Raw genomic sequence first — 27,940 nt, forward strand, 5'->3', positions numbered from 1 at the left:
AAAATGTGAAATATGAAAAATCACATAAAAGACAAACTCATTATTATACTGTATTATACAATGAGAAGTCTGACACACTAGACAATTCTGCATACTGTGGACAAAATGTCATACCTGGCATCAGGCACCGGAACACCATTTTCTATACCAAATACGAATAAATAGTAATATCTAGAAAAAAGGTCTTCTTGGGTGTTTAAGTTTTCATTGGATAATTAAATGTTCTAAGTTTCTAACCTTTCTGGATTTACCCATCTCTCCTTTCTTAATAAGGCAATATGTCAAGTGCATACATCACAGTCTAATGAATCATGCTAACCATGGCATAAAAACGTCATTCTGTGCAAAGCAAAGCCTTAATTTCACCAGTGACCAGCACATCAGTCTGGTGGGACTTCTCTGATGACGTAGCTGCCCAGATGTGATTTGATTGTGTTTCCTCACGAGAAAAAAAAAGTCAGGCTTATAAAACGAGGCGCGGTGGGTGAGGCCATTCAAAGAGACAGCAGTCGCAAAGGAAACTTCTTTGAGATTAGAAATCATCTGTTTCAGCATCAGGGTCAGCGCTCCAAGAGGGGCCACACACTCATCCACATCCATCCGAGCACATGTAAGGACTTCTTCTCTTGTTACTTCCTCAAAATCTTAATCATTCTCAGCTTTTAATTCTAGCATTGACTACGTGTTTGCATGCTTTATATTATACTTTCTACTGTTTGGTCGCCACATAGAATACTTTGTGCTACTTTTTTCCTTTTTCTATTTACTTTAAAAAAAATAATAATAACTTTGATTATTTTAAATGTTGGAATACACAGGTTAACTTAAGATGTATTTTTACTAATCATGTAAATATCTTTCTTTTTTTATAAAGGAAAAAAAATATTATTTCCTTTATGTTTTTGAGTAATAGGTGTAGGGTATAAAGACTTTTCTTTTAATAAACTATAGAGATTCCATGCCTAGATAATATCGCTTAACATTTCAGTCCTAAATGTCTGCATTTTACGCATGCATCTGACATACATAGAGATAACGGTGGTGCTGGGGGGAGAATAATAAAGATGTGTGCGCTTCCGTGCAGGTGTAAGGCGATGTTACATAGGAGCGCCTCTCAGCTGCTGTTCCTCATAGCGATCTGCGGCGTCTTTTACACGCGGACTCTCAGTTTGCCGCTCGCCACTACACGGTAAGAGAGCACCTACACTACAATAATAGGGTTTCAGCGCTTTTTACATGCATTTCTATCATTTCTTACTTGAACTTTCTGATTTAGCAGCGTTGGAAGTTTGATAATGCGTAATGCGTAATAACTAATAATGAGGCTGGGTAAAACGTTGTATTACAAGAATTATGTTGTTTAAATGAGGTGTTAAGTAAATAAGTTTACTATTTTAAAAACGTGTGGTAATTTCGTAGACAGAGTCTCGTTTCTGTGAATAACCTCCACAGTCTCTCCAAACAAAATCAAGGCGTGTGAATGGGGTTAGGACGATGTGATGTGGTGCATGACTTTTTTATGTTTTTTTTCTTTTTTTACTGCGTTGTTTGCGTTGGGTTGATTTATTGTTTATCATGTTCTTTGCAACTCTGCTCTTAGTTTAAACGACACTTTTACACAAAACGCAATAACGCACAGCCTACAATAATAATAATAATAATAATGATGATGATGATGCCTCAACACTGTGGAGATTCTTCTAGCAGCAGAATAAAATCTGAAAAGCGATTTTGTCCAAAAGTTTTTTCCTCCTATGTGCAGAGCCACTCGACACGCGGACGGTCTGTTCACCAGCGGCTACAGCAAACTGCTGGGCCAACTGTCAGCCAGACGCTACCTGGAATCGCTGATCGGCAAACGTGTCAGGTATATGCATAAGGACAAGCCTCCAAATCAGCTTTACGTCGTGTCAGAACAGACTGCTTAATCATAAGAATAACAGTTTAGGCATGGGGTGAATGTTTTATCCCAGTAGGTGCGCAGACTAACCAGCAGGTCGTCAGTAGAAAGTCTTTAAAACCCAAGACTCTTTACATTCTATTTAAATTGTCCTAAAAAAAAAATCCTTAAAGAGTCCTTTGGTAAATTATTCCTGAAGACGCCTTGGGTGTCAACATTTCTAGGGGATTGTTAGGTTCTGTATTCTGGGTGTGTATGGTGCGGAAGACGTCCTACAATCCTATGAGTGTCCAGTGGGAACCTTTGTAGTATCTCGGTCTTTTTTTGTCCGTTCCAAGCATGCAAACTGTTTTATGCAAAATGTTTGCAATATTATACTATAATAGTTTGGGCAATGTATGCAGATTGCTGCAGATAAGCCTTTGTTTAAATCCTCTCCGTCTTCTTACTTCTTCTTACAAAGTTCATTTCAAGCTTTACGCTACTGCCCAAAAGTGTATTAACTATTTCAATGTATATAATAAGTAGACTTTTGTTAGACAAATTGTTGACCTAAAGGTGTTTGTGTGTAAGGGATACTGTATAAGGAGTTTTGACCCAGGAACAGACACTATATTAAATAATGAATGAACTAAATTAAGTAAAGGACTGGCACAGGCCACAAGCAGAGCATCTAGATCCCCCCAGTACTGTGTTAGATTGTAGCAGTGAGCGATTATGTAATACGGTCTGATCTCATTGGATTTTGTAAGTCAGAAAAATTTTGTAAGAACCTATTTCTGTTGCATCAATGTTGGGTCTGAAGAAAAGGGCATTTCAGGAGCTGGGTGGGATTTGTGGGTACGGGAAATCTCCTAATTCTGCCATTTAATAATAATAAAACTTTAAAGAGTCATTATTATATAAGGAATAATGAGCACCATCATTTTACTGGTTAACAGACATGTAATCCAATTCAGTAATCTTGTTACAGTCATCACAACCTAGCATTTTCAAACTTTATTATATTAATTATTGAGTTCATTTGAATTGAACAGAGGGGGTTTAATCCAAAACAAGCAAATGTAAAATATTTAGGGAAAATGTTTGAGAACTGCTGATCCAAATAATTCGAGAAGATAAATGATGGAAACCAACATTTCTAATTTTGTCAGTTTAAAAGTGCATAAGCACATTTAAAAATCAGATAAAGTGTTCCAAAAATTACTAAAATGGTACAGATACTGAAAACAAATCTTATTTAACAGAATACTAATATCCTCGATGAATTCATTTTAACATTATAGACATTATGTCGTTGACCTGAGTAGGTTTACAGCAGCACTGTCGGCCTCGGCTTGATCATCACTGACACTCTGATAATTATGATTTACACATATTTACTAGCACTTTTAAAACTCATTTTCTTTTTTTCTTGCTTCATGACCATGACCATTGTTAAAAGCTCTAAATAAATAAACCTGGATAAAATTAAATTGAAGTTCTGACAAGTTTTGTCGGTCAAATTCTGACAATAATAACTGACAATAGTATTCTGACAATAACCCATGCAATGCAAAAAAAAAAGCTTAAGCAAGACTAATTATAATAAGTCTTATTTTAGTAAATTAAGCAAATAATACTCTCCCAAATCTAAATTTGTCTATACTAATATAGATATTAAGTACTAATGTCTATAGATCAATTCTGTTCATTTTACTGAAACTTATTGTCTAACTCCATTACAGCGATGATCTGGTGGAAGGACAGATGCCAGTGAAGCGTCATTCTGATGCGATATTCACAGATAACTACAGTCGTTTCCGCAAGCAAATGGCTGTGAAAAAGTACCTGAACTCTGTCTTAACAGGAAAGCGGAGGTTTGTTGATCTATGACCAAGCTCTTTTGACTACATAAGATGTTATGACCTATATGACTATATCATTATCATCGAGTGGGATGGATTTAAATATTGTGCTTTCAACATATTATATAATTATGTTATGCTGGATGATTTCACTCATACTGTATATATGTCTTCAGCCTAGAAGACCCTGCCAGTGAGCAGGAGGAATCAACTGGAGGAGAAACCTCCTACCGGGAGAGCTATGATGACATAACTGTAGATGAGCTTCTTAATCATATACCAATGGTAAGTTGCTGACAAAATAAAAACAGTAACAAACACTAATTTATTATCTTTAAAAGGATGCTACCAGCTTCTTTTCTCCCTTTCCCCATACCACGATCATCTTTTAACTATTTTACTAAGCATGCCTGTAACAATTCTTCAGATGATCTCTGAAGAATTGTGTGTTTGTGTTTGTGTGTGCATGTGTCAGTCATCAGTTATGCTCCAGTTCCCTCCGACTCGCTGTCTATTGCTCTCCATTTCCTTGCTGTTGTTTTGCTTTGTATTAGGGGATTTGTTCAAACATCATGTACAGTACAATCAATTATAAATGTTTAATTTCTTTTTTACTCTTCTCTTCCCTTTCTCTGCTTTCTTCCCTCCCATTAAGCCACTCTGAAGACCACCTGATAAGAAAACATGATTATCAGTGACTGTAATAGACATTCCATATACAGAGTATAGTAAAGGATAGCAGCATTTAATTTCGAAACAATTTTTCTCAACATTAAAACATGTAAAATGTGGTAACCTATAAAGTAAATGTTTACACTGTATATAATAATTACACTTTAAGGAATGTTGGCCTGGAGGTATGTGTGTGTAGTTAGTTTTGGCCCAGAAACAAACACATTCCTTCTTTGTTCTCTGTAGGTAGTAGATTTAATAAAATAAGTAATTAATAAGTAATTATTAAACGCATTGAAAGAAGCCATGGACTGGCACGGTACAATCAGAGAGCAAGAACTTAAACCCAAAGACCACAAGGGGAGCATCAATTAGATCCCAGCAGTATTGTATTAGGTTGGAACAAAGATTGATTATGTAATATGGTCTGATCTCAATGAATTTTGTAAATCAGAATAATTTTATAAGAATCTATTGCTGTTGCTTCTCTGTTGGTTCTCAAGAGAAGGGAACTTAAAGAGCTGGGTGGGATTGGGGTAATGGAGAATCTTTATTTTTGCCATTCAATGATAATAAAACTTTGAAGAGCCATTCAAATTCCATATGTGTATTGTCAGTCATTGTGGTTATAACCAACTTTTTTTTCTAAAAAAGAAAAAATGAGCTGCCTCCAGCACAACTCAAAAACAGTGTCAGTGAGCCACATTTATCATGAAATGTCTTTAGTCAGTTGTAGGTTTTAGTGTAAGTTTATTGTAATAATGCATATCCTTGGCCAGATTTAATGTAAAGAAAATGTCTAAAAGACCCAAAATATACACACATAATGAATTAAAGGAAGAAAAAAAATAGTACCTATATTATGCATTTTGCAAACCACATGTTCCCTCAATGGGAAGAGTAACTGCAAATCAATGTAAAGTTATTCCCACTAATCACCTTAATCCTATGATAAAGGATTTATATCTCGACTGGAGTGGTTTATACCTAGCTGACAATGCTCCATACATAAAGTTCACTGAACATTTGATGTCTTTGAAAATGAGTCACTAGATGTCAATGCATTTAAACACATGTGGGAAATTTTAGACCAGTGTGGTACTCTACCATCATCAAAATAGCACTTTCTGACATGAAGACTTTCCTATGGAAAATTACTGTTCATTCCTCCAGTATGGGTCCAGAGACTCATACTTATATTCAAGTCAAACTGGGAATTGTGATGAAATTTCTTATGAATGAAGGTGTAAAACTGATTGACATTTACAGAAGACTTTAAGCACAGTATGGTGTTAAGATTCTTGGCTGCAGTTAAACATTTGAATGGTGTAATCTTTTTAAAGGAGACTGAACATCTGTCCTAGTCGAGGTGGCTTGGAGCCCACCGCAGTTGTTTGCATGAACATTCAGCAAGTGGAACCCCTGATTCTCAAAAATTGACAGATATCTTGTCACCAACGCATCTGCCTATGAAAATTGTACATACATTTATTCATAAACACCACTTGTGCATTACGGGAACTCAGCTAGGAGTTTTTGCCACATCCCCCATACAGTCCTAACCTTGCTCCAAGCTATTTCCACATGTTTGGGCCATTAAAGGAGTTCCTGAGAGGCCAGCGTTTCAGACGCGAAGCAGGCAGTCTGATCATGGCCTGAACTTTCTACCTTGATGGTATTAAAGCACTAGTGAAATTCTAAAAAATGTGGATTAATGTAGCAGGGGATTATATAGAGAAATATAAGTAATTTTTACTCTCATAACTGTGTTCTGTTATTGTGGAGAGTTAAAAGTCCCGATTTGATGTAGACACCGCTTGTAGAGCCTATGCCAAAGTCCACTGAAGGAGTTCTGGCAGATTGTGAGAAAATGACGAGTAAAGTGAATTGAGATGTTACATGGTGGTAATGTTGCCACCTCACATTACCGGGGTTCCATCATCAATCCCTGTCATGTTACTGTCTCTGTCTACATACCTGTCTTTTCTTATTCAGTGGTGTTGAACTCTCAATCAAGTTAACCTTCAACTTTTCATTTGTATAAATTAAATGTGTTGATATGACATGAGTGGTGAGTCAGTATGGTTACTAGTCTCATCTGTAGCCTTGGAAAACTGAATCACAATTGTCAGGGGATGAAGAACGGCAGTGAAAAGATTCACATAAAGTATTAAAACCAAGCAGAGACTCTAAAATTAGAAATTGTCTGAAGATGAATTATGCTGAATTAATGCTCATTTTATCGCTGACCAGAAAAACAGTTTAAATAACTAGGACTATTGAACATGGATATACTGTACGTGGAGGAGACTACATTAGCAGATTCGATCATTTCATCTGTCAATCATGCTGATGTTAATCCAAATGATGTTCAAAGCATATTTGGGGTTATGAATTAAATTTGATACATATTATACTTTTGAGGTAACTGACGTTTGCTTTCCTCTATTAGTAAATCATATATAGTAACTCAAGACTACATCTTTAATAAGGATCTAGTACCACTGCTTTCAGCACAGAAAGAGTACTGAGAATTTGTACTTACATGAATGTATGTCACAAGCTTACTAAGCAAAAAGTGTCAAATGTCCAACCACAAATGTACTCTAAAAAGGCAGAAAAGGGGGAAAAATAGCTACTGAATTGTACTCGGGTATATTTAAATTCTTAAGTAACTACACTCACCTAAAGGATTATTGGGATCACCATACTAATACGGTGTTTGACCCCCTTTCGCCTTCAGAACTGCCTTAATTCTACGTGGCATTGATTCAATAAGGTGCTGAAAGCATTCTTGAGAAATGTTGGCCCATATTGATAGGATAGCATCTTGCAGTTGATGGAGATTTGTGGGATGCACATCCAGGGCACAAAGCTCCCGTTCCACCACATCCCAAAGATGCTCTATTGGGTTGAGATCTGGTGACTGTGGGGGCCATTTTAGTACAGTGAACTCATTGTCATGTTCAAACCAATTTGAAATTGTTCAAGCTTTGGGACATGGTGCATTATCCTGCTGGAAGTAGCCATCAGAGGATGGATACATGGTGGTCATAAAGGGATGGACATGGTCAGAAACAATGCTCAGGTCGCCCGTGGCATTTAAACGATGCCCAATTGGCACTAAGGGGCCTAAAGATGCCAAGAAAACATCCCCCACACCATTACACCACCACCACCAGCCTGCACAGTGGTAACAAGGCATGATGGATTCTGTTTATGCCAAATTCTGACTCTACCATTTTAATGTCTCAATTTTGGTGAGCTTGTGCAAATTGTAGCCTTTTTTTCCTATTTGTAGTGGAGATAAGTGGTACCTGGTGGGGTCTTCTGCTGTTGTAGCCCATCCGCCTCAAGGTTGTGCGTGGTTGGGCTTCACAAATGCTTTGCTGCATACCTTGGTTGTAACGAGTGGTTATCTCTTCTATCAGCTTGAATCAGTCGGCCCATTCTCCTCTGACCTCTAGCATCAACAAGGCATTTTCGCCCACAGGACTGCCGCATGCTGGATGTTTTTTCCTTTTCACACCATTCTTTGTAAACCCTAGAAATGGTTGTGCGTGAAAATCCCAGTAACTGAGCAGATTGTAAAATACTCAGACCGGCCCTTCTGGCATCAACAACCATGCCACGCTCAAAATTGCTTAAATCACCTTTCTTTCCTATTCTGACATACAGTTTGGAGTTTAGGAGATTGTCTTGACCAGGACCACACCCCTAAATGCATTGAAGCAACTGCCATGTGATTGGTTGATTAGATAATTGCATTAATGAGAAATTGAACAGGTGTTCCTAATAATCCTTTAGGTGAGTGTATATAAAATTATATAAAACTATATAAAAAGTAACTTTTATTACTTTATTAAAACTGTTATAAAAATATTTTCACTTTGAAGCAACTACATTGCTTTGACTAAAAACATCATAATACTGCTTTATGTTTTTAACACCATGTAGTGTAGTTTGCTAATGAATTAATCAGAATTAAAATACCTTAGAAATAACTAACACCTATCATATTAGAATTTGAACAGCTGCCTAGCCAGTAACATTACTATTAGAATCAAAGCTACAATAAAATAATATGGAAATATGGGTTTTATTCTAAATTAAGGCGGCCCGTCGCAGTTTGCATGTTCTCCCATGTGTTAAGGTTCACTGTTTGCTTTTCACTGTCCAAAGACATGCAGATTAAGCTAACTGCCATTTCCAAATTGCCTTGAGTGTGTGAGTGAGTGTGTGAGAGTTCATGTGCCCTGCAATAGATAGATATGCAGGTACACCACCTAGTGTCTCGAGTCCCTTTGCATAGGCTCCAGGCCTCTTGCGACCCTGTACAGAATAAGCAATATAGAGAATGAGTATGAGAGATTTTTTTCATTTTCTGTATGAATTACCTACACGTTTTAATGTTTATTATGTTAAGGATGCAAGACATTTATAAGGAGCATGGTGGTGCTTTTATACAATATACAGTACAAGCTGTTTGTTTAGTGCAAATAACAGTAATGTATAGATGGGTGTAAGAATTTTGTAAAAAGCATTTTTAGTGTACAGGGTTCTGTAGCGTCTGCCAGAAAGGAGGAGGTGACAGACCGTACTTCCTTAATTGGCGCAGGAAGTACATTTTCTGTTGGGCATTTTTGAGGATGGCGTTGATGTTGGATTAACGTTATATTAAACCCTAGGGATTAAAGATTGGATGTTACTTAAATTCAAATACATGTGAAGGCAGACAAGCGAATACTTTTGGTAATATAGTGTAAATTTGATTCCTATGTTGCATAAATCTAATCTAATGGTGTTGCAAAAATCCAATAGTTTAACAGGGATTTACAAAGTATTTGTGCTATAACTTGTGTAGAAATTTTTAGAATACAAAATTCCGGGTGGCAAAAACTCACATGATACACACCACATAGCAACACCTAAAATATCTCTAAGGTAATGAGGGACTTGGCTACATATGTTTGTAACCAATAAACGCTAGCTCTAAAGTAACTGTATTAACATGCATTTCAAACAGAATGTGTCAGTTTTAACCTAGAAATGCATGCCGTATTACTGATATTGCTTATTATGTAATGATCAGTAGCTCACTATTTTACAGTGGAAATTTGTACCAATATATACAGGATGAATTTAAAGTATTCAGAAACAGGAAAAATTATTTTTAAGCCAAATGTTTGTGCGCTAAACTTCACCTAGGCCAAACCTTAATCTAAAACCATACAAATTAACCCTCATTTCGCTGCAGCATGCTAGAGTTAAACATTTTATTTAAAACCAATTGGATGGGACTGATTAAATGAAAATCCCAAAACCTACATGTGTACTTTTTTATAAATTACTCACCTTTTTTTGGCTACATTTGTACATGTATGTACACTACTGTTCAAAAGTTTGGGGGTCACTTGCAAATTTCTTTGTTTTTGTTTAGTGATTTATTTTCTACATTCTACAACAATACTGGGGATTTCAAAACTATAAAATAACACATATGGGATTAGGCAATTATGTAACAACAAGAAAAACAACAGTTAGTGGTTATTTTAAGACACAGAGGTCAGCCTTTCTGTAACAGTTCTTGCAAGAACAGTATTGTCAAGTGCATTTGCAAAATCCGTCAAGCACCATAATGAAACTGGCTCTCATAAAGACCATCCCAGGAGGGCGAGACCAAAACCTACCTCTGCCGCAGACGAGAAGTTCATTTAGAGTTATCAGCCTGAAAAATGACCAATTAACAGCACCTCAGATTGGAGGCGGTATGAAGTCTTTATAGAGCATAAGTAGCAGACACATCTCACTATTAACTGTTCAAAGGAGATTAATGAATTTTTTGGACGCCTTCAGCATTCCTTTACAATGTAGAAAGAAATAAAAATCAGGAACCATCATGGAGTTAGAAAGTGTTCTAAAACTTTTGAACGGTAGTGTATGTATGTATGAATCTATGTTTACACACATCGATCAACCATAACATTAAAACCGCTAACACTGGCCCCTATGTGCGTGACTCTGTGTATAGTTGGTGAAACGGCCCAAATTTTGAGGGCTAGATGACGGGAACAGATCAACTCCAAAACTTCAGCTCTTGGAAGATGTTCCCGGACTGCAGTGGTCAGAACCTTGGTTACAGGGTCTTAGAGTATTGTACCTTTGTTCAAAATCATTCAAATTAAAACAAAAAGGCTATCAATATTTCACTTCATGTGTAGTGAAGCATATTTGAGAACTTGACTTCTTATTAAATTATAAAAGAAAATATTTTTTCAAGATTCTAATTATAGATAGATAGATAGATAGATAGATAGAGAGAGAGAGAGAGAGAGAGAGATAAAAAGATAGATGTGTGTGTGTGTGTGTGTGTGTGTGTGAAATACTACCTACACGATTACTTGTGAATAACATAAACAATGAACTTTTTCTTTCATTACACACAGTACATGACATATATTCAACATACAGCATGTGTCTTAAAGGGTCAGACAAATTTAGTTGTTGTTTTTATGCACATATTGTAATGGCTGCCTTTTTTTACTTTCGTCAAAGTAAGTAAGTGCTTATCTTCTTTTAACTATTTTACTAAATGTCACAAACACATACAAACATTATGATATTTGATAAATGCTGCTTTAGGGTATGCAAGTGGTGCTTCATTTTTTAATTTAGCGGGCAGGTACCAGAGTTTTAAATCTGATTTGGGAAGCTACAAAAGCCGGTGGAGGGAACATAGAGTGGTGTGAAAGATCTTGGAGAGGTTGAAAACTGCATTCTCAATTAGCTGCAGAGCTCAGATGGTGCTCAAAGTCAGAACAGACTTGACCAAGTTGCAATCTTAAAATGACAAGGGAATCAACAGACACCTAAGTGGCCTCATGGATAGAAATGGCCAGAATGTCACGTAATGTTGTAAAGGAGAAACCAGCAAGGCTGAGTCTGCTCAGGTATGTGAGAAAAGGAGGAAAGTGATGGTCTGTAGTGCCAGATGGTGGGATCTAAATGTTGTCCAGCTCTCAGAGCTTTTTAGGAAATTTACAAGAGCTTGAGATAGGCATCTAAAGGACTATACAGCAACTCGGTTTTGCTGGGATTTAATTTCAGTAAAGTGTCATTCATGAAAAGATGTCTGCCAGACATGCTGAGGTCCGTGTACATCAGTGTACATCAGAAACATCAGTGTCTCAATGAGTAATGAAGAGACCAAGTTAAGTGTCATCAGCCTAGCAGTGTTATGAAAAATTATGTGAGGATATAAGCTCATCAAGAAAGTGGGCATAGAAGAAGAACATAGAAGTACCCAGCACTGAGCCTTGTGGGACACCAATGCAGAATTTGGATGGGGCAGATGTGGATCCCCACCTTATTTGACTGTCACCTTCAGGAGAAGCAAATCGTTGCTGTGCATCATCTAAGATGAATGTGGACTGACATTGAATCTTCTCAGTTATGATTATAAGAGGCAGTTTTTGTGTGATAAAGAGCTTGCAAGCTAACAAAAGTAATTTAAGTTGTATATTTAAAGTCTATATATCACGTTAAATAAAAATCCTTGGTGTACATTTGTACCTTTCTTTGTTTTGAACTTTGGTTGTGTTTTGAAAATATATACTGCATAATAAACAGAAATAGATTTATAATTTTCTACACAATTTAACAATTTATACAATTATACAAATTTTTATGTAAAGTACAACCACTCACAAAAGTACGCCCCTCTAATTTCAGCGAACAGTTTAAAATATCTTCTCAAAGAACAATATTATAGAAATGAAACTTAGATATATTTTATAGTCAATGTGCAGCTTGTATAACATTATAGAAAATAATAAGAAGAGAGAATGTCCTCAAACAATTTCTGTCAGGTTTTAGGCCCCATCATAGTACAGAAACTGCACTAGTTAAAATCACAAATGACTTGTTTTTACCTTCGGACCAAGGCTGCAACTCGGTACTAGTCTTACTTGACCTTGGTGCTGCATTCGACAATATAGATCATAATATATTCTCATAGATCACTTACAAAGTATTCAGGGACAGGCATTTAAATGGTTTAGATCCTACCTGTCTGATCGATACCATTTTCTGGAACTGAATGGAGAACTGTCTGGTGTAATGCCAGTGAAATATGGGGTTCCACAAGAGTCAGTTAGTACCTCTGCTGTTCTCCATATACATGCTTCCCTTGGGTAACATTAGAAGACAGGAAATTAGTTTTCATTGCTATGCTGCTGATACCCAGTTATACATCTCAACAAAACCAGACGAAATACCCAAGTTGTCTAGATTAACTGAATGTGTCCAAGTTGTAAAAGGTTGGATGACTGATAATTTTCTCTTACTAAATTCAGATAAGACAGATATTCCTTATTGGCCCCAAAACCAGTACACAACAGCTCTCACAATTCAGCTTGCATTTAGAAGGATGTGCTATTACTACCAGCTCGACAGTGAAAGACCTGGACGTACTGTAATATTAGACAGTAACTTATCCTTTAAAAATCATATTTCTAATATTACAAAAACAGCCTTTTTCCACCTTAGAAATATTGCCAAGCAGAAACATTTTATCCATATCTGTATATATGTAGAAAAGCTGATTCATGCATTCATGACCTCCAGACTTGACTATTGTAATGCATTACTAGGTAGTTGTCCTGCATGCTCAATAAATGCACAATAAATGCACAATTTTATCTAGTGCTGCTACAGTAATATCCGAAACAGCAACCACGCTAATTCTTTTCACCTGTTTTTTATTTTTCTTTCCGTCCCGAGGCATCTGGAGTTTGTGCCAGCTCCAATAGACAAAGGCCAACCCTGCGAGCATTTTAAGGCATCCAGAGAAGGTCCAGCTCTAGCTACACAACTTCTGATATATTGAACTTCCAGCAGCCTAACACACATAATGTTGTTATATAATTCCTGTTATCCATTATCACACAAATGAGGATGGGTTCGCTGTTGAGTCTGGTTCCTTTCAAGGTTTCCTTCTATTGCCATCTCACAGAGTTTTTCAGCTTTTTTCACAGCTTGCTCATCATGGACAATCTCATTATTATTTACTAAACACATTTTTTTCTCACTCATACACAATTTTTTTTTTTTATTTTGTAAAACTGCGTTGAGACAATGACCATTGTTAAAAGCGCTATATGAATAAAATTGAATTGAATTGAAAAAAAAAAAATCAACATACAGCCATTATTGTCAAAATAGCTAGCAACAAAAGTGAGTACCCCCTAAGTGATAACAGCTGTACATCTTTAACCATGCTAAGTCACATGTCCTATTCATCATGTTTGCGTGTTTGTCAGTGACCAAGTATGTCTTCAGATCTGAACCCTATTGAGCACCTGTGAAGCATCCTCAAGAGGAAAGTGTGTGTAACATCCAGCAGCTCCGCAATATCATTATGGAGGATTGGAAGAGGATCCCAGCAGCAATATGTACAGCTTTGGTTAATTGAGGCCATGCTAGATAACAATGGTGCTCACACCAAAATATTGACACTTTGGACATAGTTTTGACATGTTCACAATAAAAAATAAATGTGAGGGGTATACTCGCTTTTGTAAAGATGTACTCACTTTTGTAAGATACCGTACTGTAGGTCAAAAAGATTTGGGTTTACCAGGATTTCCCACTCATTTCAGTACACACGTTGTCCTTGTCCTGTACATTTAAAGCCTGACCCAGGAAAACAGGAATAATGTGACAACATTTACACATTACCACATTCACATCTTATCTTATCTTAGTCTAAATGACCTTCTGTCATGAAAGGGAACCAAAGAACCCTAAGGAAACCAACACAGACACAAGGAAACATGCACAGAATCAACCCCTTGATCCTTAGCTATTTTAGAAGAACATCATTTTGGTTGGTAAATGCTATGTTCAACTATTCTTAAAGCATGTACTATTTCAGTAGAAATACTTAAAGAACATAAAAAAGAAATACATTTGCTAAATGTAGACATACAGTAGTATTAGTATTACATATATATTCTTATGTGGTGTTTTAATTAAAGTATTAAAAAAATCATATTTAAATATGTTTGTCAGCTACCAAGCTCCATAAGAATAAGACCTTGGGATACTCACTAAGATGATACTTCATCTGAATTGTCACTGGATCCAAAATGCCCTAGGTTGTAAAAGCCATTAGCTATATGCTAGACAGTTTTTCACGTATGACAGCATTTCAGATGGACCCAAGACTAATCCAATGTATAAAATAGTGTGGTGGAGTTCAGATGCTAGATGCTTTTGCCCAGCTGTATGGACACAGACAGCTCATTAGTGCTCATTACTGCCTGGCTAAATGGACCAGGGGAATGCTGCCCATAAAAATAGACAGGACTCTGACCACTACACTGACCAGACCCTCTGCTCTGGTAATTGCTGCTCCACCACTTAAAACTATTCCCCATAGAAATAGACAGTCAGAAACCATGATTTTGTGGGTTGAAAGACAGGCTTTTAGGAACTTTTATATAATTTAGGTTTCTGCCTTTCATTGCGTCCATTTCCTAACCTGCATTTTCTGACCCAATATTCCTCTGTAAGGAGTGCCATATTTGCAACAACAACAAAAAAAACATGCATGACATTTTAAACAGGTACAGTAGACTGATGTCACAGATGGCATACAGTAATAAGTATATAATCAGTATAAAAGCATTGAATAGCAACAAAAAACAATGCTCCAGACAAAGCGTGGATCAGTGGTAGTTGTTTCAACCTGTAAACAATTTAATAATAATGGAGTTGTACAGGTTAGTTTTACTATAGATAATTTGTAGCTGTAGGGAGATGTTTATTAATGGGGTGTTAGATAATAAAAAAACAGCAAAGAAATGGTAACATAAGAAAATGGTGCAAGTCTTGCATTAGAAGGCTTAGACTAAGGGCATAAGACAGCGTACACCCTGGATTGGACACATACACACACAATCATTTACACACTATGGGCAATTTGGGATTGCCAACTGTGGAAGGAAACCAGAAGAACCTAGAGGAAACCCACCAAGCACACATGAAGAACATGCAAATTTTCATGCACACAGACCCAGGCAGGTGGTAGGGTTGGATACTCAAGGAGGGATGTGATCAATACATGTATTGGTGATACGATATGCCAAACGCCAGAATTGTTAGGGCACTTCCTGCTGTATCTCTCTCTGAGGCATATATAAGTGTGAAATGACACCAGTGCCCGAAATAGGGGGAGTGTTAACCCTTGCCACTATTAGAGATGCGTTAAATGACCTAGGGCCAAAACACAGGCAAACTGGCACTGTTATGTAAGTATGACAATTTTCCCCCAGTCACCCAGGCAATGATAATTTTAGACTTAATTAAATGAAGACCAAGCATTCTAGCATCTTGGAATTATTGAAGCTTATTCACCTCAGCCAATTAAAAAGCTCCACTCCACATCATTGATAATAATCAGAACATACAATCTGTTATCCTTTTAATGGGTAATTGGCTGCAAATACCCCCTCAAAGCTCTTATGTCAATAGAGAATGAGATGGAGGGGTGGAGACAGATCAGTCGACATTGCCTGGGAGGCATGCTGCAAGATCTGAATGACCTGCCCCACCATATCAGATAAGATATACCCTTGAGTCAGTCTGAAAAGCTCCTAAGTCTGAGGCTCATTTCTGCTTTTCCATACCTGCCTTTCACTTCCAGAACACTTTGTATCAGTGTATCGTTTATGACAATAGCAACAGACATTGGATGGTCACACTAATGTGAATAAATCATATGATTGTGTGATATTGTATCTATATGAAATGTTATAGGATATTAAAAATAAATCCGCCAACACCCATGACACAGAATGTTATTCCTCTACCAAATTATGAAGTTTTGCCTGCAGTGTTACTCTAACCTGGACAATCCAGCAATAATCTAATGTTAGCTAAGTTATTCTTTTCTGAAGAAACGGATCCCTGCAATTCCTATTATGAACACTAGCTTCAGTTGGCCTGCATGCAATCCACTTCCCCTTCTGCCACCTTTGCTCAGAATTCACAAAACTGATCAGCAAAAATTCACCAGTATAAAGTGATGTACACTCTTTAGTGCTTTATGAGTACTTCATGTGTACAGCTGATGTGTCCTTAGAAGGGCGAGTCTAAGTAGATGTGGAGTGGACATGAGAGTGAGGACGACTTAGCAAATAAGTTATTTACGCACAATTAAGTAACATTTTTTACAAATTTTTATTAATAAAAACATATAACATTTCTATGTGGAGGTCAGTGATGACACTGTGGTGGAGTTGCCTCAAACAAATCAGTGAATGCGAAACACTTGATTGTGCCACTAGAACTGTTTTAAATTTTAAACTAAACGGCTTAAACTGAGGGGGAAATGTTTGGTTATTATTAATTTTTAATGATCAATCAATTATTTATTTTTTAACATGTTTTTTCTGATGACTTGTGGTTTGATTGTCATGACTTTTTGTTGTTGTTGTTGTTGTTTTAAGTTGTTTACAGTTTCGAGTTGTATTTCAGTTTCAAACATTCGACATGCATCAGTTTCTTAGCTGAACTGTAAGTGAGAAACTACACCCAAAGATATTTTCACTGCAAGCAGAGCTGGAACTGGGTCATGAATCAACATCTAGTTTTAAATGCAGAGTAAATCACAAACCAAATGGAAGTAAAACAGTTTACTAAAAATAAAATCCCTCTAGGACACTATGCTGCTGTAAACAGAAAGATGAGGCAGAAGTACACAAACTCACTAATTAAGTACATAATAAATAAGTAAGTAACTGCCTAAAATGTAGTCCACTACAATTAAAGTAACACTTAACATTTTTTACTCAAATGGAAGTACTAAGTACATACTCTAAAATGTACTTTAAATAAAACATTACAGGTACAATAATTCTTTTTTGAAAATCAGTCTGACCGAATTACTGACCGTTTACTGATAAACATCAGCTTTTTTAAGTACAGTGGCACTTTGGATTGCAAGTAACTTGGTCTGCAAGCATTTTGCTAATTTTTTCAATAAGTATTAGCTCGATAAGTCAGTGAGGTCTTGGCATATGAGCAGTACATATGCGCTTTGTCTGCAAAATGTCACATGATCACAACTGAGCCAATGGTTCTTCGCTCTCTCCTGCTGTGAGATTGTGTGTCATCTTTCATGCTTTGTCTCAGTGCGCATGCATCACTCGCATAGTCAACATCCATGCCCATGTACTGTTTATTATAACATTGTGAGCATGTGTGTGTGCGTGTGTAAAGCATTTTTTTATTTTTTGTCCAAATGTAGTGACTATTCTTTAGTAACTGTACTGCCACATTGGCCATAGTAAAGAAAAAAAAAGTTTATAAAACTGTAGCAGAAAAGAAGATAAATATGTTCAATGACAATGTAACGTCACATTTGTGCGAAATCCTCAAAAGGAGGTAAAAGCGTGTGTCATTAGAAAGGCTCCTTGTTAAAGAAGTTTTTCGACAGAGCAGTGTCTTTGTGTGTGTGTGTGTGTGTGTGTCGCCCTACAAAGCAACCCCCCCCCACACCACTCTTCTTTCTCATCTTACTTTAGCCACTTACTTCCTATTTTTTCAAAGGTAAAAAGCAGATTAATTTGTTTTATTTTTACTTTAATAAATAAATATTGCTTTGATATACAAGTGCTTTGATATACAAGCACACTCCCAGAACAAATTATGCTCGTAATCCTAGTTTTAACTGTATTTTAAACACAATTGAAATTGATGCTGTTGATAACAGGAATGTGTAAGTCTTGTTAAAAAAATCAACCAGTATAAAAGTGTAAATGAATAATGATGAAATAAATGTACAATTCATTGGGCGTGATCAGATGCCTTACAATTTAATAAAATCTTGTATTCATTAAAAAGAGATTAAAATGTTTTACGCCAATGTATTTAAAATTAAAAAAGTTTTTGTTTATTGAGAATATTTAACAAGTTATATTAATTATTTAACTAGGTTAGACGTGGCTAGACAGAGAGGAGTAATTAATGCATAGATTTTTAGACTAATTATGCTACAGTAAGAATGTTGAATAACTTTCATCATTGGACAGTTTGATCAATAAAGAAAGCACCACCTTACAGCAGTTACTCTGCTGTGCCTGTTGTCTTCTTCCAAGGGAGCTGTGGCTCATCAGAAGATAAAAATTAATTGTTGATTAACTTTGTTTGTCAGCTGCTAACAGCCAGTGCTTTAATGCTTGTCAATAAGTCTTAAAATAAAAGAAAATAAACCCAGAGAAATATGCTTTTTGCTTTTATTTATTTGTTTTTACAAAGGCAGGTGAAAAATAATAACTGAGAGATTGATATGTTAATAAAGCTATGGAAAAGAGGCCTGGACATGATGCCATGACTTGTTTATAGTGACAAGATTTGACATTAATTAAAAGTATGGAGAGCAGCATTGTTATAGTCTTTAATTATTTTGTTAGTTAAACTAACTAGTTGCTACCACTCTGTAAAGCAAATAGTCTAAGCAATTTAACATTGGCCTACTGCCTGCATACACAATACAATAAGGTTAAAGAATGTGGCAAAATTATAAGCTTTTAATACTTTTAATAATAAAATGCATTATAAGCTTCTAAAAAGACAAATGTGAAACAAAAAAGCACATGAATTCCTTCAACAAGTACATCTGTCTAAAATGCTTGAAAAGCAGCCAGAAGAATCCAGGAGAAGTTAGCAAGATCCGTTGCCCAGGTAACACTAATCACTTTCTTACAAATCTGTGCATTCATACTGCCAGTCATTTCTGTAAACTAGGATTGTTGGAATTGTTTTGTTCCTATCCTTACCACACTAATACAGCTTTTTTCATCATAAAAACATGTAGTAAGTAAAAGTAAAAAGTTTACATATGGAAAATACTTATGTACACCTGACAAAAATAGTATTTGTATTTCGATACTTGTCACCAAATTGAAAATTTGGATCAGCATATATAGGGACATGTACAATCTTTAGGTTAATCAACATGAAGACATTTGTTAACCTAAAACACAGACAATATAGTTTGCTGTTTGAGAAGGGAAATATACATCAGTTACCCAAGTTAGCTGTCTAGATGCAGTGCTAGTCCCAAGCCTGGATAAATTTGGAGTCTTATGTCAGAAAGGGCATCCAGCATATAAACAAACAAACCCAGGAAAGCTTCCTAGCTTTAGCCTTGCAAAATGCAAACACATCTACTTTCCTCACTTCCTCTTTTGAACGTGCCGAGTTTGAAAATGCACACAATTCTGACTACTGATATACTTGCAGCATTAAATTTCACATGAACAGGTTTTTTCAAATTTCGAATCTTGTATTGTAAATCTTGTTTTTTCACATTTCAAATCTTCTATTTATATTATATAGAGTGATATTTAGATAAAGTCCTCCATTCAAGAGGACCATTAAGGAACTCAGCAACGTGCTGTGCTGGGAAGACAGTATAGGTCAATGATGATTTAAAAAAAACATTCGAAGATCAAACTTACTTCTGGATAAAAAAGGTTTTGCCAAATGCTTAAATGTAATGGTAAATAGGTACATTTCATCACTACCAGATTATGGGAATGATGTCAAAAAAATGTAGAACTCTCAAAATGAGCATATTATTATTATTATTATTATTATTATTATTATTATTATTATTATTTATAGAAAGAACCCGAAAACAATCTTAAAATCATGTATATCTGTGCTGTGTCTTTGCCTACGTAACATTAATTTTTTAGTTCAGTGCAAATAGAAAAAAACCTGCTGTCTTTGACAGTATATAAACTTATGATTCTAGTGCTCGTTTACGACGGATGTGCATTCAGGCAGACAACAGAAACTGGGCAAATTACACAAGAAAATATCACTCAATTACTCAAGACTCATGTCTCCTGTTTTAAAAGGTTAATTCCATAAAATATCTAGCAACTGCAAAATTAGATTTCTTTGGCCAAACAGCAATCAGTCAGGATCTGGCTTTGTCCTGCACTGTTGTATAGTACATGTGAATATGTGTTTGTGTGTATGTTATGCACAGCATCTTTAAGTCATAGTAATCCATGATGGCTTGTTCCATTACATAGGTCCATCGGAGCTGATGAATTTTAATAAATCAAATGGAATAGAATAAAAAAAAGAGTCCCTGAACTCCTTGCCATGTAAAAGGTCAGCACTGAAATTAATTAAATTGTGAGAAAGAATGAAATGATTAAATTAAATTTAAATATCTTTTGGGCTCAAACTTTTTGACTGCTATTCTTTTTTTTAAGCTCATGTGCAAAAAATTTTCTTATTAAAGAAAATGTGCATATATGCAGAATATATGCAAATATATCATTTACATAAGCAGATTGAAAAAGGGACAAACCCAAAGGCGTCACTAAATCATATAAGAGCCACAGTTAGTCTCTGCATCTATAGCATGGCCATAAGCGCTATAGAAAGTCACCACAAAATGGATGTAGTGTGCAGGGATGGCAACCAAACTGTCAATTATGCACTGACATTTCAGATGGATCTTAGAGTGCCTGAGGAGCCGAGAGTGGCAGGGACACTCAGCTCTGACGCATCTCAAGCTGAGGCTGGTGGAGCACAGGCTCTAATGACTTGCATGGCAGTCCAATGCTATTTTTAATGTGCTCCTAATAACCAGTCTTTGCCATTTTCTCTTAGAGGATTCCTTGTGCTGATGACTATTTTAGGGTTACAAACTAGTTACATTTTTGTTGTAAATAGTTAATTCCACTTTCGCAGTTTTGTACATACTTCCGCAGAATAGATAAAGCTTCTACTATAAGGTGAAAAACCCAGAGATCAAATCATAACATAACTGCAGCTTTCAGGGACAGAATTTGTCCTCCTTAAAGGCTATTTGAGACAGCATTGAGAAAAAAATCTGAATCTGTCCCTCTAAAATTATTAAAATGGCAAAACCAATTTTGTTTTGCACTTAAATCTAAAGATATGAGACAATATATCAGAATTTCAGCTTTTATTTTTTTGATAGGTACATCTGGATGAGAGATACGGTTTAGAATCTGTCATCTTGGACGACCCAACTTTTAAGTGTACAAAACATTGGGTGATCAAAAAAATTGTAACAGCAGTTCAATGTAAATAATATTTGAATGCTAATAAATGACTTGCTGCAATAGCTGCATCAAACTGGTGATCCAGTGAAATAACCAAAGCATACTGCATTTTTTGATTATGCTTTTCCAGGCTTGTACCACACCTTCATTCAGTTGTTATTCATTTTAGCCCATTAGGTTAAGAGTTTCAGGGCCAGTTGTTAAAATTGTTTTGTTGCACGATGAAGTTATTTCCAAGAAGATTAGATGAAATTTCTCTGTAAAGTGGCAGACAAATGTTTCTGTACATCACTACCATAATGAGGTAAATCATTAATAAGCATGAGATAATCCGTTCTAGAAGCACCCATGCACACTTAAGCCATGCCACAGCACCCACCATGCTTGACCAATAAGCTTGTATGTTTTGGATCGTAAGACAATCTTTTATTTCTTTACTATATTTGGCCTCTCTATTACTTTGGTAGAGTCCATCTTGATTATTGTGGTATGACATATATTTTTCCCCAGGGCTCACACCAATTCAGAGCTATTTATTATTTAAATAATTTATCTAACTGGGCACACCTGGGCAACAATCTGTCAGTCACATGTTTCAATATTTTGGGTGTGTTCAAATCAAAAAGGTGTTATTTGCAAAGTCATTTAACACTGTAGCTGTAAATATCAGAAAAAACATAAAGATAAAAGGAGATTGTATATCGTCTCTTTTGGGAAGAAACCTTAAATATTCACACTTTTCATTAGTGGTTTTGTCATTTTTCACTTGCCATTTGATCTATCTATCAGCAACAATGTAATATTTTGGCTTCCTGCATCATATATACCATACTTTATAGTTCATGTTTTCTTAAAAGACACAAAATACTACAGCATTTTTCATATAATGTTAAGACTTACTTAAAATATTATCCATTCATTTAACCTCTACACCACTTCTGTTTACAGGGGCCAGGAGCTTTTTCCAGGAGACTTTGGGCCCAAGGCGGGGTACCCTGGAAAAAATGCCAATTCATTGCAGGGCACACACATACTATGGGGATTTTGGGAACGCCAAATAGCTTAATCTGCATGTCTTTGGACTGCAGGACGTACCAGAGTACCCGGAGGACATCCACCAACCACAGGGAGAACATGCATACTCAGACCTAAGGGGGGGAACCCTCGACTTTGAGGTGCAATGCCATGGAGCTAACCACTATGCCACTGTGCCTCTTTAAATGTAAGGGCTCTGCAGTCAGCCATAATACAATACACCTGGAGCAGATAGGGTTAAGAGCCTTGCTTATAGGTTTAACACACTGACCTACCACTGAATCATGTACGTGTCTCTGCAAGTCAGCCTAAATGTCCCATTGCTCCCTCTTAAAATGTCTGTTGAATAGTGTCAGTATCAGAAAAGTAAAAAGTTTTAAGGTAAACCTATGTGGAAGTCTGTGAAAAAATTACTTATTTATACCCTCAGAATGTCTCATTTTACATTTATTTGTCATTTAGGCTGTGTAAGTTTTGGCATCACCAATTCATATCAGTCTTGCAAGTGATTGCGAAATATTTAATTGATGACTGTCATTTTAAATATGCAAACATGTAAGAAAAAAGCTTTTGAAAATTTGACTAAAACATTTTGTACAATTTGGCTCATGCAAACTCTTCTCTTCTACTCTTCCCTCTTCTGTTGTCTCTCCCCCTCTCTCTCTTCCCTCTCTGTTGAGCTACACATGTCGTTCCTGAGCTGCCAGTGATCCAGACTCCCTCTGCCCTCCGGACCTGTCTGACCCATCCTGGTGCCCCGCTTCTGGTTGGAGATCTCGTCGCGTGGATGCCCCGTGTCTCTCTTTGGAATGCGTCTGGTGTCTGGGGATGATTTCACTCTACCATAAAGATGGTTCTGGCCTCGACTGATGTTGACAGCTGTTTCTCTGAGGCTGCGGTTGTTTGATAGTTCAAGACTGCAATTGTCTCCAATACTTACCTGGACTCCATATTAGCATCAATTAACATCAACTGTTATAAATGCTAACACACAGTATAAATGCAGATCATTTCCTGCTTTCTGTTTCACCCAAATGAGGATGGGTTCCCTGTTGAGTCCGGTTCCTCTCAAGGTTTCTTCCTATTACCATCTCAGGGAGTTTTTCCTTGCCACTGTCGCCCGGGGCTCACCAGGGATGATCAGCTCAACTTGATTCATGCACACTTACATTCCATACAGACTTAAATAATTCTTTTGATTGTGTAAAGCTGCTTTGCGACACTGACAATTGTTAAAAGCGCTATACAAATAAAATTTAATTGAATTGAATGTACAACCTTTATTACAAGACACATCCTTAGCGCTACATCCTTGAGGCCCACTGTACACACAATCACATATTATAAACATGTAGTTCTCCAAGAGCTTATGGCCAACAGGCAAAGGGTTCCAAATAAGACTGTACAAAAGTCAGCTCAAACATCATGGTCAGTAAACACAGGCAGGGGTGTGCACACAGCATAGAGATAACAAGAAGAAACTGATAATTAAATATGATTAAAATTCAAGAAGGCAAGGGCAAGGTCATAAACATAGATCAGGCAGAATAACAACAGCATAGAATGTGTGAAAATGGATTTGCACATGACATTAGCTCCATGTGCTGTGTACAAGTTTGTGACAGTTAACAAATATAACTAGTGCAGAAGAGTTCAAAATTTTGAGGAGGGTGCTCTCTGGTGTCATGGTGGTGAATTTTCTGTGGACGGTGAGACAAATGCCTAATCCTGTATTGATGATTTGTTGCTCAATCAAGTAAAGAGCAAAGCTTTCTAAAAACCTTTTGTTTGCAATAATTATTTCCATTATTTGTGAAGTGTTGGATTTAGGATTTAGGAGCTAGGGAGATTATTCAGCATGATGTCCCTAAATACTAACTTTGTTACTTTACCTGACATCATAACAGTATGAAACATTAAATTAGCTGCTCGGTTATGAGTTTTAAAACATCCCCTTGCATTTATATTATAATTTTACTTCCTGAAACACTATGAAATGACAGTAATAAAAATTATTTAATCATATACAATAGGATTTACTGAATATGGTATAGCGTTTAAGGAGCACTAGAAGGTCTATACTCACCTACAGATCTCAATAACGTAATAATGGTAATGGAGGTAAACATTTGACACTTTTGGTACAACATGCAATACAGTAAAGTCACATGTCTTTCTGCAGATTGCTTTATGATAAGTTTTAAACATAGAAATGTATAAGAAGTTCCACCTCAAGCTCAGAAAAGAATAGGAACTACCCTGGCAAAGACCCATCTTTCAAAAAAAATATATATATATTATTGACTTGCAGGCAGTGCTTAGTTGTCAATTATACAAATATGTATATTGGGTTTTCATAAGGACTAACTTTCAGTAAAGTATATCTATGGCCAAAAAACATGAAAATAACTCTTAAGAGTAGTTACATTTGGTTCACTGGTTTTTACATCAAAAGCAAGACAACCAACACAAGTATAAAAAAAATATAGAACTCTTTATTCAGCCATGTAAATATTTACATTTTGCTTAGACAAGGCACACAAATGGTAATTTCATTAATACATTTATAAAACCTTATAAAATTTTCTTCTGTGTCAATGGATAAGGCTGTTCAGTCCTTTCATCTTTTTTCTTTTTTTTTTTGGCATTCAGTACTTTACAAATGTGTGCTAGGACAACAGACAAAGTGACCTACATACAATTCACATTAAGGACACTGAGAAACATAAAAATCCACATAAAACAACCATAAAAGAATTTATAGGAATGAAGACTAATTTTAAATGTGCAAATTGTGCTTTTGAGTTAGTGGAACTCAGAGTCGTCGGACACTGCGTTTGCTGCGAGCAGAACCTGCTAAAGGCACAGTCTGGCATTGTGACGATGATGCCTTTATTATGCCCCTCTGGCATGCAGTGGACCCGTGATATGCTGACTGGCATGTCGAGCAGAAGTCGAAAGCACAGCTGGGCCGCATACACACTGCCCTTTTCATGGCCGAGTCGAACCGTGCAGGAGAACCACAAAGACGGCAGCTCCTCAGTGACTCATGCCCTTTTAGGTTTTTAGTAGCCTGAAAGAAAAACAGATGCTTGAATGCAATGCTGTTCAAACCCCTGGGACATCCAACTACTAGGACACACCTTAAAAAAAAAAAATTATATATCTCTGATGTAAACTTTTTGGGACTTTTTGTAAGTCACTCTGGAAAAGAGCGTCCGTCAAAGCCCTAAATGTAAATTTTACAGTCAATATATCATTTCCACCCAAAGTACAAAGGAACTCCTGCTCACCTCATGAAACTCTGCAAAGCGGCTTGGTTTGGATGCTCTGTGCACACTGTCTGTATGACTGTGGGTCTTCTTTGTGGGTTTGTGCACTGGTGTTGAAGCTAACCTCTGTAGACAAGAAAATACCACCCTACTAAGGCCAAAGTCTCTGGTTAAAGACCCTGTTGACCTTTCCGAGTCCTGAAACAAAAAGCAGAGTTTAAGTTAGGTGACAAACCAATAAAATGGGGGAAAAAATTTCTCAAGAACTGATTCCAAAAATTTGCACTCATCCTTACCTTTAGCAGTTCCAATTGCTCTGCTTCTCGGCATCTCTGAACGGATTTCTGGTCTTCGTGAATGATTTTACGCCATGTCTTGCTCACTTTTTTACAGCTGTAGAAATAATTCAGTCAGTTCAGTTTCTGGATTTTATTTTATTAACACAAATGACAGGAATAGCATGATTTCTGTAAAAGTATATTCTGTAAAGTTGAATAAGGCAATAAAGAACATACTTTATTAAGTCGAGCTCCCCAAGTAGGCCCAAGATCCTGGTCAGGATGTGCTTCATGTCTTTCTTCAACAGTTCACAAAGAATATCTACATACTCCAGTCCCATCTTTACTCCAATGATGTTATGGAGGCCATAGTCCTTAGCTAGCTTATTAATGACAGTCCAGTCATAGCTTTGGCTTTGCATGTAGCCTTTGGCCAGCTGTCTGCACACCTCCTCCTGAAACTTGAGAACAGGAAGGCACCTTGATTTAGATTCAGAATGAACCGGGGACAGTCTGCACTCTTTTTTCTCAGTGTTTCTCTCCTGAGACTCTGTACAGTTTGTATCTCCATCAAAATGCTCAAGCTGGCTGTTATGAAGGGAGAGGTAGCCGCTGTCTTCTGTGAGACTCTGGCTGCCCAAGAGAGCTTCATCATCAGACAGGAGTTCTACAGCACAGGGCTTTTTTTTGCAGTTCTCCTTGTTATGAGGTCCTGTGGGCTCGCTGAGCTGCTGCTGAGAGATGGAGGACGACACGCAGGAAGATGGCGCGCTTTTCTCCAGGCTCTTTAACTCGGCGCTCGTTTCCGGTTCAGCCTTCTCTGCTGAGGCTCTGCTGCGGCTCAGGCACTTCATGGTTCTAAAGTCTGAAAACTGTCTAGAAAACAGTAAAGGACAGAATATTTAATAAGCATTTATTAATTTCAAGAAGATTTGGTCACTAAAACAAGTAGCTCGTAAGTCATTTAACAGGCTACATACCACAAACAACCCAAATAAAATTAAAATAAATAAAAAAAAAAAACCTTATTTTTTTGGTAGGTCAATGCGTATCAACTAATCAGTGTAAAGACTTTATTTGGAAAAAAAAATTTTTGGTTACGTTTATATTAAATGTTGAGCCTCATGTCCTGGTAGAGACTAGTTACCATGCATTAAACCCAAGTCTGTTTCAAAGACATTGTCACTCAATCCTCGACTAATCCTATACATACACACACACTCGCACACTTTCAAACGTATTGCTTCCATAATCATAATTATTCTAGTCTTGATTTAATTTATATTAAGCATTACCTAGCTGGAAGGTTTGCGCGCGCGCCCAAGAAGGCTAACGGGCTAGCCACAGCTGCACTAATTAAAAGGCTAACTTAGCGCATTAGCTACGCGTTTATTGTCCGGACCAAGCTGGTAATTAAACACCTATAACCTTCCTGCTATTTAACATATATAAATACAATGCATTGATTTCTGCTACGGACACGAAAATTGAGTATATTTCGTGAATAAGCTTGCCGGAATCTTCAGTTGCACTAAATGTAAATGCAATAATGTAACTTGTGTGTGTGGACGCCAACAAGACAAGGAACATACCTTACCTCAAAAATAAAGCTCCAAGTCCTTACAAGAGCCTTGCAAATGATTGAATAGAGCTGCTCTGCCGCGTCTTATCGTCCACTAACTGAGCATATTCGTTTTACGCGGTCAAACTCAGACGCCAATAACTAATGAAAGCAGAGAAGGGAAAAAGCGCCAGTTACTCTATAGTTTGAATTTCGCGTCAAAAAAAGCGCTGGCCTATCAGATACGGCATAGTA

At 36.7% G+C, this 27,940-nt stretch overlaps 2 protein-coding genes across 3 annotated transcripts; one reads left to right on the forward strand and one right to left on the reverse strand.

Moving 5' to 3' along the window:
* The first annotated feature begins 487 nt into the window (after positions 1-487).
* On the forward strand, positions 488-4,975 carry vip (vasoactive intestinal peptide). The gene is made up of 6 exons (XM_053502494.1): positions 488-610; positions 1,085-1,189; positions 1,763-1,867; positions 3,628-3,759; positions 3,924-4,032; positions 4,403-4,975. Coding segments are annotated over exons 1-6 (462 nt in total). The 5' UTR covers positions 488-608; the 3' UTR covers positions 4,412-4,975.
* A 20,074-nt stretch (positions 4,976-25,049) lies between these two features.
* Positions 25,050-27,907, reverse strand: fbxo5 (F-box protein 5). 2 transcript variants are annotated; one of them, XM_053502499.1, is made up of 5 exons: positions 27,717-27,907; positions 26,362-27,000; positions 26,143-26,239; positions 25,868-26,044; positions 25,050-25,647 (listed from the first exon to the last, which is right to left on the reverse strand). In XM_053502499.1, the coding sequence occupies exons 2-5, from the start codon at positions 26,976-26,978 to the stop codon at positions 25,390-25,392; spliced, it is 1,149 nt and encodes a 382-aa protein (XP_053358474.1). In that variant the 5' UTR covers positions 26,979-27,000; positions 27,717-27,907; the 3' UTR covers positions 25,050-25,389. The 2 variants fall into 2 exon arrangements, with proteins under 2 accessions (XP_053358474.1, XP_053358473.1); XM_053502498.1 differs by having other exon boundaries at positions 27,722-27,906.
* Positions 27,908-27,940: the final 33 nt, after the last annotated feature.

The sequence above is a fragment of the Clarias gariepinus genome, chromosome 8, assembly GCF_024256425.1.
Source record: "Clarias gariepinus isolate MV-2021 ecotype Netherlands chromosome 8, CGAR_prim_01v2, whole genome shotgun sequence".
Lineage (NCBI taxonomy): Eukaryota > Metazoa > Chordata > Actinopteri > Siluriformes > Clariidae > Clarias > Clarias gariepinus.

Excerpts from the sequence above, each read along its gene's own strand:
- fbxo5 (XM_053502499.1), bottom strand. The coding sequence starts at position 26,978 with ATGAAGTGCCTGAGCCGCAGCAGAGCCTCAGCAGAGAAGGCTGAACCG. Across the intron at positions 26,045-26,142 it reads AGCAATTGGAACTGCTAAAG|GACTCGGAAAGGTCAACAGG; the intron begins GTAAGGATGAGT and ends TTTTTGTTTCAG. Across the intron at positions 25,648-25,867 it reads GCTTTGCAGAGTTTCATGAG|GCTACTAAAAACCTAAAAGG; the intron begins GTGAGCAGGAGT and ends TTTTTCTTTCAG.
- vip (XM_053502494.1), top strand. Across the intron at positions 1,190-1,762 it reads TTGCCGCTCGCCACTACACG|AGCCACTCGACACGCGGACG; the intron begins GTAAGAGAGCAC and ends TCCTATGTGCAG. Across the intron at positions 3,760-3,923 it reads GTCTTAACAGGAAAGCGGAG|CCTAGAAGACCCTGCCAGTG; the intron begins GTTTGTTGATCT and ends ATATGTCTTCAG.